This window comes from Entelurus aequoreus, linkage group LG12 (assembly GCF_033978785.1).
Source record: "Entelurus aequoreus isolate RoL-2023_Sb linkage group LG12, RoL_Eaeq_v1.1, whole genome shotgun sequence".
Lineage (NCBI taxonomy): Eukaryota > Metazoa > Chordata > Actinopteri > Syngnathiformes > Syngnathidae > Entelurus > Entelurus aequoreus.
In genome coordinates, this window is record NC_084742.1 from 43,038,305 (window position 1) to 43,050,583 (window position 12,279).

A 12,279-nucleotide genomic window follows, 5' to 3' on the forward strand; every position below is an offset into this window, starting at 1 on the left:
ATGGATGTATGTTATATTGTCTTTTTTATTCCAGCGAGTTAATCCATTTTGGGGGGAGTTGAGGGGATTAGGACAAAGAAGCGAGGTAGCGCACACTTGAATTTGCATGGCTTGCAGTGAGTAATCCCTGATGGCCAAAGAGGGAAAGGACTGGTGATTTGCATCAACTGGTGCTTTATAAATCCCAGTCCTTTTCCTCCTGCGCCATTTCATGTCTAAACAGTGCAACAAGCACATAACACAGTGTGTAATCCATTACAGGTATCTAGTGGTACTGGACGCCACCAAATAGGTAGAGATCGTATGAGATCAGCTCCAGCAGAGGGGTTGGACCAGGGGTCTCCAAACTACGGCCCGTCAGCGTCCAAAATCCGGCCCGCGGGAAGTCCCAAGTTTAACATTTTTATTTTATTTTTTATTTTTTTTAACTATTATTTTTTTTAATCTGTCCTTTATAATCTATTTTCTACGGCTTGTTACTCTCGGTGTCTCCTAGCCGCTCAGGCAAATCATATTGTCTAAAAATGCATTTTTCCATTGATAACGTGACATCGTTATCGATGGGAAAAAAATAAATAAATGTAAAAACAAAACAAAACAAAACAAAAAAAAATATATATATATATATATATATATATATATAAATATATATATATATATATATACATATATATATATATATATATGTATATATATATATATATATATATATATATATATATATATATATATATATATATATATATATATATATATATATATATATATATATATATATATATATACATACTGTACATACAGTACAAGCCAAAAGTTTGGACACCCTTTCTCATTTCAATGCATTTTGTTTATTTTCATGACTATTTACATTGTAGATCAGGGGTGCTCACACTTTTTCTGCAGGCGAGCTACTTTTCAATTGAGCAAGTCGATATATAATTTATATTTACTTATTTATGAAATGTATGTTTTTGTTAACAAGTTAAAGGTGTTTAATGATAATGCAAGCATGTTTAACACATATAGTTAATATTGTTAACAAGTTAAAGGTGTTTAATGATAATACAAGCATGTTTAACACATATAGTTAATATTGTTAATAAGTTAAAGGTGTTCAAAGATAATACAAGCATGTTTAACACGTATAGTTAATATTGTTAACAAGTTAAAGGTGTTTAAAGATAACACAAGCATGTTTAACACGTATAGTTAATATTGTTAACAAGTTAAAGGTGTTTAAAGATAATGCAAGCATGTTTAACACATATAGATTCCTTTCTTTCATGAAGACAAGAATATAAGTTGATGTATTACCTGATTCTGATGACTTGCTTTGATAGGAATCAGCCAGTGGTGCTAATAACGTCCGCATTTTCAAATGGAGGAGAAAAAAAGTCCTCCTTTCTGTCCAATACCACATGGAAGTGGTTGGTTTTTGGCATCTTATTTGTCCAGCTTCCGTACTCCTTTGTATACACTTTACAAGAAATACATTGTCGGCAAACTCCGTAGCTTGCCAGTTTGTGCACGCCGGCTTTCTGAGACTCTTATTTTGTTAGCGCAGGCAGGATGTGTGGTGTGATTGTATTATGGGAGAACTACAGAGTCGACAGGCTATGACGTCACGGGGTGCGACGGAGCGGGAGACAGTGTGGGAGTGAGTCAGAGAGGACACTTGTTGTGATTGAGCTTGAGCTGATAAAAGTATCCACATTATAAAGTACAGCTGGACTCACGTATTTATTCAGTAACACGACATGGTGTCAGAAGTCCTGTAGTTAATGTGGAGTGCAGCCAAGTGGAAAGATAGTTTGTACGCGTCTGTGGATAACGAAGTAAGGACAACATGAGCGAGGGGGACGGAGTCGCTGCAGGGCCTGCACGGCCACCCAGCGCGCCGGTGGTTGCCGTGGGACCGTGCGCTACGTTCAACATCCAGCCACCGGAGTCCTTTGACTTTTCAAATCCACAAGAGTGGGACAAATGGATCCGGAGATTCGAAAGATTTCGCCTGGCAAGTAACCTAAATGCAAGCTCCGAGGACAATCAAGTGAACACATTGATTTATTGCATGGGGGACGAGGCGGATGATATTCTCCGTGGGTTAAATCTGACGGCCGCTCAAAGACGTACATACCAGGGAGTGCGCGAGGGATTACAAGGCTTCTTTGTTGTGAAGAAAAATGTTATCTACGAGCGTGCTAAGTTTAACATGCGCAAGCAGAAAGAAGGGGAGAGTGTGGATTCGTTTGTCACTGCACTATATGCGCTGGCGGAGCATTGTAGCTACGGGATGCTACACAATGAACTGATCAGAGACAGACTTGTTGTCGGATTGCAAGACAAGGGGCTGTCTGAACGCATGCAGTTGGACGCGGATCTAACCTTGGATAAAGCCATAAGAATGGCACGACAAAGCGAGGAGGTGAAAAGGCAGCAGTCTACTCTCCGAGGGGACACCACCAGATTAGAGGCAAGTGATGCAAAGTCTGTTGATAGAGTGTTCAAGAGCAACTTCAAGTCTGCTAAAAACAAACCTCAATATGCTGATAGCCCAAAGTACAAGCCACACAGTACTCAGTACAGCAAGGACAAGGGCGCACAGTCACTGTGTCAAAATTGTGGCAGCTCTCCATCCCATCCAAAAAGTGACTGTCCTGCTAACGATGTGAAATGTCATGCATGTGGGAGGAGGGGACATTACAAGCGTGTGTGCAAGTCCAAATCAGTGCATGAAGTTGAAGAGGATGAGGAGGAAATCTTCCTCGGCAGTGTCACGGAGGATGGGGATCCTTGGATGGTCAAAATTGGCATCCGTGAGAGCAGTGTGACATTCAAAATAGACACAGGTGCCGATGTGACAGTCTTGCCTCACTCAGTGTTCCTAAACACATACAGAAATGATCTACCTAGTCTCAGAAAGGCAACAAAGCCACTCCTGGGACCAGGAAGAAATCCCCTCGACGTGGTGGGCGTTGCCAGTTTGCTGCTGAGGAGAGGGGAAAAGACAGAGAGGGAGGATGTGTACATCGCTCGTCATGTGCATACTGCCCTGCTGGGAAGATCTGTGAGCTGTAGGCTGGGGCTTGTAGCACGCCTAGACAGCGTTACTATGGAGACATTAAAGGAGTACTACCCAAAATTATGCACCGGGCTCGGAGAAGTGCGGCAGCCATATTCCATCAAGCTGAGTCCAGGGGCAGAACCATTCTCACTAAAAACACCAAGGAGGATTCCATTGCCTTTAATGGACAAAGTCAAGCAGGAACTGTCCCGCATGGAACAACTCGGGGTGATAAGTCGAATTGAGGAGCCAACAGACTGGTGCGCTGGCATAGTGGTGGTGCCCAAAAAGACAGGTGCTGTACGTATATGTGTCGATCTCACCAAACTCAACGAGTCAGTGTGTAGGGAAAAGTTCATCCTGCCATCAGTAGAGGAAACACTGGGAATGCTGGCTGGAGCCAACATTTTTAGTAAGCTGGATGCAAACATGGGGTTTTGGCAAATTCCTTTAACTGCAGATTCAGCGAAACTGACAACTTTCATTACACCCTTCGGGCGCTATTACTTCAGGCGGCTACCGTTTGGCATAGCATCCGCCCCAGAACATTTTCAGAACCGGATGGTGACGGAGGTCACAGAAGGGCTTGAGGGCGTTGTTTGCCACATGGACGATGTGCTGGTGTGGGGCCGAACACAAAAGGAGCATGATGCTCGCCTGCATGCCACACTAGAAAAGATCCAAAAGGCAGGCATCACTCTGAATGTCGATAAGTGCGATCTGTCAAAGTCAGAGGTGACTTTTCTAGGCCACGTGCTCTCCACCAGTGGCATCAGCCCAGACCCAAGCAAAACAGAAGCTGTAAGGAAGATGCAGGAGCCAACAACTGTGACTGAGTTGAGAAGTTTTCTTGGAATGATAAATCAACTTGGGAAGTTTGTGCCGCAGCTGGCCGAGAGAGACAAGCCTCTGCGAGATCTCCTGTCAAAAAAGAACTGCTGGGTGTGGGGCGTCGACCAGGCAAGGGCCTTCCAGGATCTAAAGGATGCACTGACGTCTACACCAGTGCTAGCCATGTATGATCCCAACAGAGAGTGCAAAGTCTCAGCAGACGCGTCGTCGTACGGGTTGGGAGGCGTACTGCTACAAAAGTGGGAAGAAGAGTGGAGGCCAGTGGCCTACATGTCGCGGTCTCTCACACCAACAGAGCAGAGATACGCGCAAGTAGAGAAGGAAGCTTTGGGGCTGACCTGGGCCTGTGAGAGGTTCCGCAACTTCCTCATCGGGAAACATTTCCAGATGGAGACGGACCACAAGCCTCTCCTGAGTCTTCTTGGGTCTCAAGCACTGGATGCTCTACCTCCACGGATCCAACGCTTCAGAATGCGTCTGATGCGCTATTCTTATTCTATCTCTCATGTGCCAGGGAAGTGCCTGTGGACAGCTGATACGCTGTCACGAGCTCCTGTCAAGAGAGAGGAGACAGCAGCGGACAAAGAGCTGTTTGAAGAAACCAACATCTATGCGGACATGGTACTGGAGAACCTACCTGCAAGCGCTGACTACCTGGAGGAGCTGAGAGAGCAGCTGCAGAGAGACAGTGTGTGTGCACAGGTGATGCAGCTGTGTGCTGAAGGCTGGCCAGCACACGGTTCCAAAGAACCAGCACTCAGGCTGTACTGGGCAGAGCAGGCGTTCCTTACAGTTCAAGATGGTGTCCTGCTGAAGGGACACAGGCTCGTCATCCCTTCTACAATGAGAAATTATGTTCTCGCCAAATTGCATGAAGGACACCAAGGCGTGGTGAAGTGTAGACAGCGGGCACGACAGTCAGTATGGTGGCCCGGGCTTAGCCAGCAGCTGAATGAATTGGTTCTCAACTGCCGAACATGCTGTAAGGAGAGACAGAACCACAGGGAGCCGCTGATGCCGTCACCATACCCAGGCCGACCATGGGAGAAGTTAGGAGCTGATTTGTTCATGCTCGGTACCAAGACCTACCTGCTGGTAGTGGACTACATGTCAAGGTATGTGGAGATTGCTTTGCTGACCTCCACAAGATCAAACGATGTAATCCACCACCTAAAATCGATCTATGCACGTCACGGAATCCCGGATGTTCTCGTGTCGGATGGTGGGCCCCAGTTCTCCGGAGCAGGCTTTGCCGAGTTCGCAGAGTCTTACGGATTCCGTCACATTACCAGTAGCCCAAGATACCCTCAAGGTAACGCCGAAGCCGAACGTGCAGTACAGACGGCGAAAGGTCTCCTAAAGAAAGCAGATGACCCCTATCTTGCTTTGCTCGCTTACAGGGCTACTCCTCTCGACAATGGGTATAGTCCAGCGCAGCTTCTCATGGGGAGGAGGCTCCGCACAACAGTGCCTATCCTTCCTGTTTTGCTAAATCCTGCTCTTCCTGATAGTGAAGCTGTTATGCGGAAAGAAGGGGAGAAGAGGACAAAAGATGCACAACGCTACAACCTGCGGCATCGTGCAATGAACCTTGACAGACTGAATCCGGGACAGGACGTGTGGATCAAGGACCAAAAGAAAGCCGGAGCTATCATCGGACGTCACACCACTCCACGATCGTATCTGGTGGAAGGACCCCATGGGTCTATCAGACGGAACCGTCGTCATCTCATCCCTATGGGATCCTCGCCGGAGCAGAGTGGCCGTGGTGCAGCAGAGCCGTTCCTGGGGGGCGTCCCGGAACAACCTTCAGCAGAAACATCGCAGCAGAGTGTTCCAGAACCTCCATCTACTCCTACTCCTAGAACCAGGTCTGGGAGGGCTGTGGTGAGACCAACTAGGTTGGACCTATAATTTTGTTTCCTATAGACATTACAGAGACTCTAATGAAAAAAAAAAAGAATGTTACTGTATGTGGTAAAAGACAGAAAAGTGCAATTGGAGTGTTTTGGATATGTTTTCTTGTACTGTAAATGTTCAAGTCAGTTGCAGGGCTTAGGTTGAGGACAGTACAGGATTAGTATAGGATGGATGTTTGAGTATTGATGTGAAGTGGATTGTTCTAAGGGTAAAATATGTGTGTGTGTTTGATTGTCTGGTACAGGCTCATATAGGAGCAGACCTTCCAACCACGAGGCAGAATAATCCTCAAGGTCTGTTGAATCAATGGTGGTCTACCCATTGATTCTAGAAAGGGGAGATGTGGTGTGATTGTATTATGGGAGAACTACAGAGTCGACAGGCTATGACGTCACGGGGTGCGACGGAGCGGGAGACAGTGTGGGAGTGAGTCAGAGAGGACACTTGTTGTGATTGAGCTTGAGCTGATAAAAGTATCCACATTATAAAGTACAGCTGGACTCACGTATTTATTCAGTAACACGACAGGATGAAGCAGAGCTTTTATTGTGCAACTGTGCAGTCGTGTTTGGAGTTTTGACGACAGGTACGGCGCTAGAGTCTGTTGAAATAAAAAGTGTTTCTCGCCTTCCTGTCGGTAATTTTTTCTTGATAATGAGCTGGCAGCAGCCAGCGTCATCTCAGAAGACCCTCGGGTGCCGTGAATGTCAATCAAGTGACGAAAGTACGTCATAGTGAAGATTTATGATCGCTCATTTTTAGGACTATTTTTTTAATGCCTGGCTGGCGATCGACTGACACACCCTCCGCGATCGACCAGTAGCTCGTGATCGACGTAATGAGCACCCCTGGTGTAGATTGTCACTGAAGACATCAAAACTATGACACATGTGAAGTGAAAACCATTTCAGGTGACTACCTCTTGAAACTCATCGAGAGAATGCCAAGAGTGTGCAAAGCAGTAATCAGAGCGAACGGTGGCTATTTTAAAGAAACTATAATATAAAACATGTTTTCAGTTATTTCACCTTTTTTTGTTAAGTACATAACTCCACATGTGTTCATTCATAGTTTTGATGCCTTCAGTGACAATCTACATTGTAAATAGTCATGAAAATAAAGAAAACACATTGAATGAGAAGGTGTGTCCAAACTTTTGGCCTATACTGTGTATATACTGTATATATATATACAGCCCGGCGCCCGGCCAAATTGTTTTAACCCGATGCAGCCCCTGAGTCAAAAAGTGTGGTGATCCCTGGGTTAGAAAAAGCGGCGCCGCAAAAAAGAGGATTTCATCTGGTTCCCGTACACTTAAGGACATGATGGAGCGCATGCAGGTAGAGCTGGCAAGCTTTCAAGGCCTACATGGCTGTATGAAAGGTGCATACAGTACGTATCATAGCAACAGCTCCCATCCTTGACAAATAGGTCTGAATGTACATTGGTAGTAGAAAAAAAAGTAGGTCCAATCTACATTAAAAGTTCCATATAATATAATTATTTCAACAATTTGAAGTGGATCGTGGTCCAAAATCTAGCTTTGGTGCTGACATTTAGATAGTTAGTAAACCCTACCGGAAACACGCCGTTTTGTGGGTCTGTAGTTTAAATGCCAATGAACTGTGTTTGTGTGTTCAATAAGCGCTATTGTGTACTATATCATGTTTTTACATATACACTGACTGCATTTGTCCAACATTATAGAGGTCAAACTGTCATGATCCGTTGCCTGGATCATGTTTTGTTTAGTTTTGACTCCCTCAGTTCTGTTTTCAGCTCCCTTGAGTTTGTGTGTTTTGGTTACCGTAGGTGCTGACTAGGGATGTCCGATAATGGCTTTTTGCCGATATCCGATATTCCGATATTGTCCAACTCTTTCATTACCGATACCGATATCAACCGATACCGATATAAACAGTAGTGGAATTAACACATTATTATGCCTAATTTGGACAACCAGGTATGGTGAAGATAAGGTCATTTAAAAAAAAAATTAAATAATAAAATAAGATAAATAAATTAAAAACATTTTCTTGAATAAAAAAGAAAGTAAAACAATATGAAAACAGTTACATAGAAACTAGTAATTAATGGAAATTAGTAAAATTAACTGTTAAAGGTTAGTACTATTAGTGGACCACAATCATGTGTGCTTACGGACTGTATCCCTTGCAGACTGTATTGATATATATTAATATATAATGTAGGAACCAGAATATTAATAACAGAAAGAAACAACCCTTTTATGTGAATGAGTGTGAATGAGTGTAAATGGGGGAGGGAGGTTTTTTGGGTTTGTGCACTAATTGTAAGTGTATCTTGTGTTTTTTATGTTGATTTGATAAAAAATAAAAAATAAAATAAATAAAAAGATACCGATAATAAAAAAAAACATACCGATAATTTCCGATATTACATTTTAAAGCACTTATCGGCCGATAATATCGTCAGGCCGATATTATTGGACATCTCTAGTGCTGACTAGTTTCACCTGTCTCTGATTAGTGTCCGGGACGCTCACCTGCTGCCGGGCACTAATCAGAGAGCTATTTATTCCCATTTTTCACCACGCTCAGTCTGGCTTTTTTGTTTGCATTATGCAACAGTGACGACGTCTACTAATTTCTTCCATGCAAAATACGTTATATTAAGTATTTCTACGATCTGTGCTAAGCTACGCTATCGGCACGTTTTTCTGTCTTTTTGTATTTTTGCATGTTTCATGGACAATAAATCATTGTCTCACCTGCACCTTGCCTCCGGAGTTCCTGCTGCATCTTGGGAGAACAATCCGTGCAGTAAAATGCAACAACGCGCCTTAGCGTGGAACAGGAGGACACAAACAGTAGCAACACTAGCATAGCTATGTGAGCTACAGTGCTAACAGTTGAACAAAAACATCATGCTAGGTTAGCCTATTCGCTGAAGAAAATAAAAGGTCAATCTTACAGCTACCACATCTGTAACTGACTGACAGATAGTTGGCAAAGCCCCAGGCTCTGCAATGTGTAGCGAAGTCCATGTGTAAGGATAGTTTTTCTCTTCATGCTACAACTTTAAAGCCGAGTGTTTGAGCGCCTTTGCTCTTAAATAAGTGAGGGAGATGATGGAATTGTATCACCTTTATTGCTCATAAACATGTTCTCGGGACAGATATTACTATTATAAGTCACTTTTGTTATAAAATAACGGACACCTTGCAGGGCTGGTCGATCTCATTTCTTTCGGCCTTTTTTTATTTGTGTGAAAGGAGTTTTATACTATCCGCAAAGGTTGCATAGAGGCAACAGGACTCTTCTTGTTCATTGAATATGTTTCAGAGTTCAACCTTTGCGGATTATATGTCCTGATATTTTTATACTATTCGACACCAGGCAAAATCCAATTAGATGCACAGGTTTTGGATGAATAGAGATACTTGGGGAAACAAATTGTTCAATAATACATTGTTGTGCAAAATAACTAAATGAACAGAATAAAAAGTGTTTTGGCTTAAATAGAAATCATTCCATCTTGATTTAAAAGAATAAAAATAAACATATTTCTTTAACAGAAGTCTGTACTGCTTTGCTTAAAATATGTTGTCTTTATTTATATAATTCATATCTGAATAATGCTGTATAATAGACTGTATTTATATATATATATGGGGCGGTATAGCTCGGTTGGTAGAGCGGCCGTGCCAGCAACTTGAGGGTTGCAGGTTCGATCCCCGCTTCCGCCATCCTAGTCACTGCCGTTGTGTCCTTGGGCAAGACACTTTACCCACCTGCTCCCAGTGCCACCCACACTGGTTTAAATGTAACTTAGATATTGGGTTTCACTATGTAAAGCGCTTTGAGTCACTTGAGAAAAAAGCGCTATATAAATGTAATTCACTTCACTTCACTATATTATTCACATGTGTATAATGCTGTATAGTAGACTGTATTTATATCATTCACATGTGAATAATGCTGTATAATAGACTGTATTTATATTATTCACATGTGTATAATGCTGTATAATAGACTGTATTTGTATTATTCACATGTGTATAATGCTGTATAATAGACTGTATTTATATTATTCACATGTGTATAATGCTGTATAATAGACTGTATTTATATTATTCACATGTGTATAATGCTGTATAATAGACTGTATTTATATCATTCACATCTGAATAATGCTGTATAATAGACTGTATTTATATTATTCACATGTGTATAATGCTGTATAATAGACTGTATTTATATTATTCACATGTGTATAATGCTGTATAATAGACTGTATTTATATCATTCACATCTGAATAATGCTGTATAATAGACTGTATTTATATTATTCACATGTGTATAATGCTGTATAATAGACTGTATTTATATTATTCACATGTGAATAATGCTGTATAATAGACTCTAATTATATCATTCACATGTGATTAATGCTGTATAATAGACTGTATTTATATCATTCACATGTGTATAATGCTGTATAATAGACTCTATTTATATCATTCACATGTGAATAATGCTGTATAATAGACTGTATTTATATAATTCACATGTGAATAATTCTGTATAATAGACTGTATTTATATTATTCACATGTAAAAAAGTGTTTATTGTTTATTGTGAGCAAACTGTGGTGCTGAATTTCCCCCAGGGATCAATAAAGTACTTTTTATTCTATTCTATTCTATTATATTCTATTCATGCTATATTGTGCTTGTATTGTGTATGTGTATTAAATAGAAGCATAATGCAAGAAGTTAACCCTTCCAACAACAAAAAAACACAATGTGAGTGTGAATGTTGTCTATCTATCTGTGTCTCATCTCTGATGAGGTGGCGACTTGTCCAGGGTGTTCCCCGCCTTACGCCCGAATGCAGCTGAGATAGGCTCCAGTACCCCCCGCAACCCCGAAAGGGACAGGCGGTAGAAAATGGATGGATGGATTACTTACAGCAGTTATTCCATTTTAAAGGATTAGGACAAATTTCACCACACCTAGTGTGTGTGTGACAATCATCGGTACTTTAACTTTAACCCTCTCAAATGTGTTATGTAATTTGATTACAGTGATTCATCATTTTTTAAGTCACATTATTATTTTTAGTTAAAGTAAATAGAGCATTTACGCCACTATCTCACAGCATTTCAACCCATTTACAAAAGTTAATTTCAATACCATGCCAGACCCATATATTATCTTGTTGTCTTGTACTACTAAGGCTGCTTTGGCTAATAACAGATATGTATAACCTAATATAACTTCATGTTTATTCACTATTTTTTCTTATTCTAAAAGTATAATGTTGTCTTAAATAAAAGTAAACTATTTTCCTAATTTTAAAAGTATAATGTTGTCTTAAATAAAAGTGAACTAATTTCCTTATTTTAGAAGAATAATTGTGTATACTATTGTCATAAATTATAGTTTCTGAAAACTATTTTGCTTATTTTAATATCATTATATTGCCTTCTACTTATTTTTTATTCAAACTACAGCTATTGGATTTAAATTCCTTATTCCGCTCTTCTTAAAGTAGTATTTAATTTGCATTTCTTTATAACGGCTTTGAGTTATAATAGATATGTATAACCTAATATAACTTAAAGTTTATTCACAATCTTTTCCTTTTTTATATAATGTTGTCTTAAATAAAAATGAACTATTTTCCTTATTTTAAAAGTATAATGTTGTCTTAACAAAAAGGGAACTATTTTCCTTATTTTAAAAGAATAATTTTGAATACTATTGTCATAAATTATAGTTTTTAAAACTATTTTTCTTATTTTAATAGCATTATATTTCCTTCTACTTCTTTTTTATTTGAAATACAGCAGTTTGATTAGATCACCACATACCATCTGTGAAATCTAATCACCTGCCAGCTGTGTCTCACCGTCCCGCACATGCCCCGCCCCTAGTCGGTGGTGCTCCGCCCTCAACACCATTGACAGAGGCGGTGATCTCTGCTCCTGCAAGTGCGCTGATCACACTCTCCCTCCACAGGCTGTTTTTTTAAAATGTTGTACTCATATTAAAAATATTATATCTTAAATAAAAGTTGATTTACTACGCATTAAATAAAAGTTTCTGAACTTTTTTTCATACTTAAAAAGTATTACATTGTATAAAAGCTGTTTTGTCTTAAAAGTTTATGAGCTATTTTTCTATTTTAAAAGAATATTTCTGTTTACTCGTGTCTTGAATAAAAGTTAATGAAACAATTGTTCTTATTTTTAAATTATAATTATGTATACTTTAGTCTAAAATAAAAGTTTCTATACTTGTATCTTTAAGATTAACGTAACAATTTAAACATCATGTATTTTTATTCAATTTGACTCAAAAGTTGAATAGCATTTGAACTTAAATACTGATTTTTTACTTCAAGGATTGACCTTACATCTATTCTCCATAAGGGTAAAACATCACATACCTCAGTAAT

The 12,279-nt window shown here is 40.1% G+C and overlaps 1 protein-coding gene across 1 annotated transcript; it reads left to right on the forward strand.

The window, feature by feature from the left end:
• Positions 1 to 1,846: 1,846 nt before the first annotated feature.
• LOC133661281 (uncharacterized protein K02A2.6-like) lies at positions 1,847 to 6,294 on the forward strand. The gene is made up of 2 exons (XM_062064418.1): positions 1,847 to 5,228; positions 5,317 to 6,294. Exons 1-2 carry the CDS (start codon positions 1,847 to 1,849, stop codon positions 5,406 to 5,408), a joined length of 3,474 nt encoding a protein of 1,157 aa, XP_061920402.1. The 3' UTR covers positions 5,409 to 6,294.
• Positions 6,295 to 12,279: the final 5,985 nt, after the last annotated feature.

Coding starts and splice junctions, on each gene's coding strand:
- LOC133661281 (XM_062064418.1), top strand. CDS start 1,847: ATGAGCGAGGGGGACGGAGTCGCTGCAGGGCCTGCACGGCCACCCAGC. Junction 5,229..5,316: donor TAGCCCAAGATACCCTCAAG/GTAACGCCGAAG, acceptor GCTCGCTTACAG/GGCTACTCCTCTCGACAATG.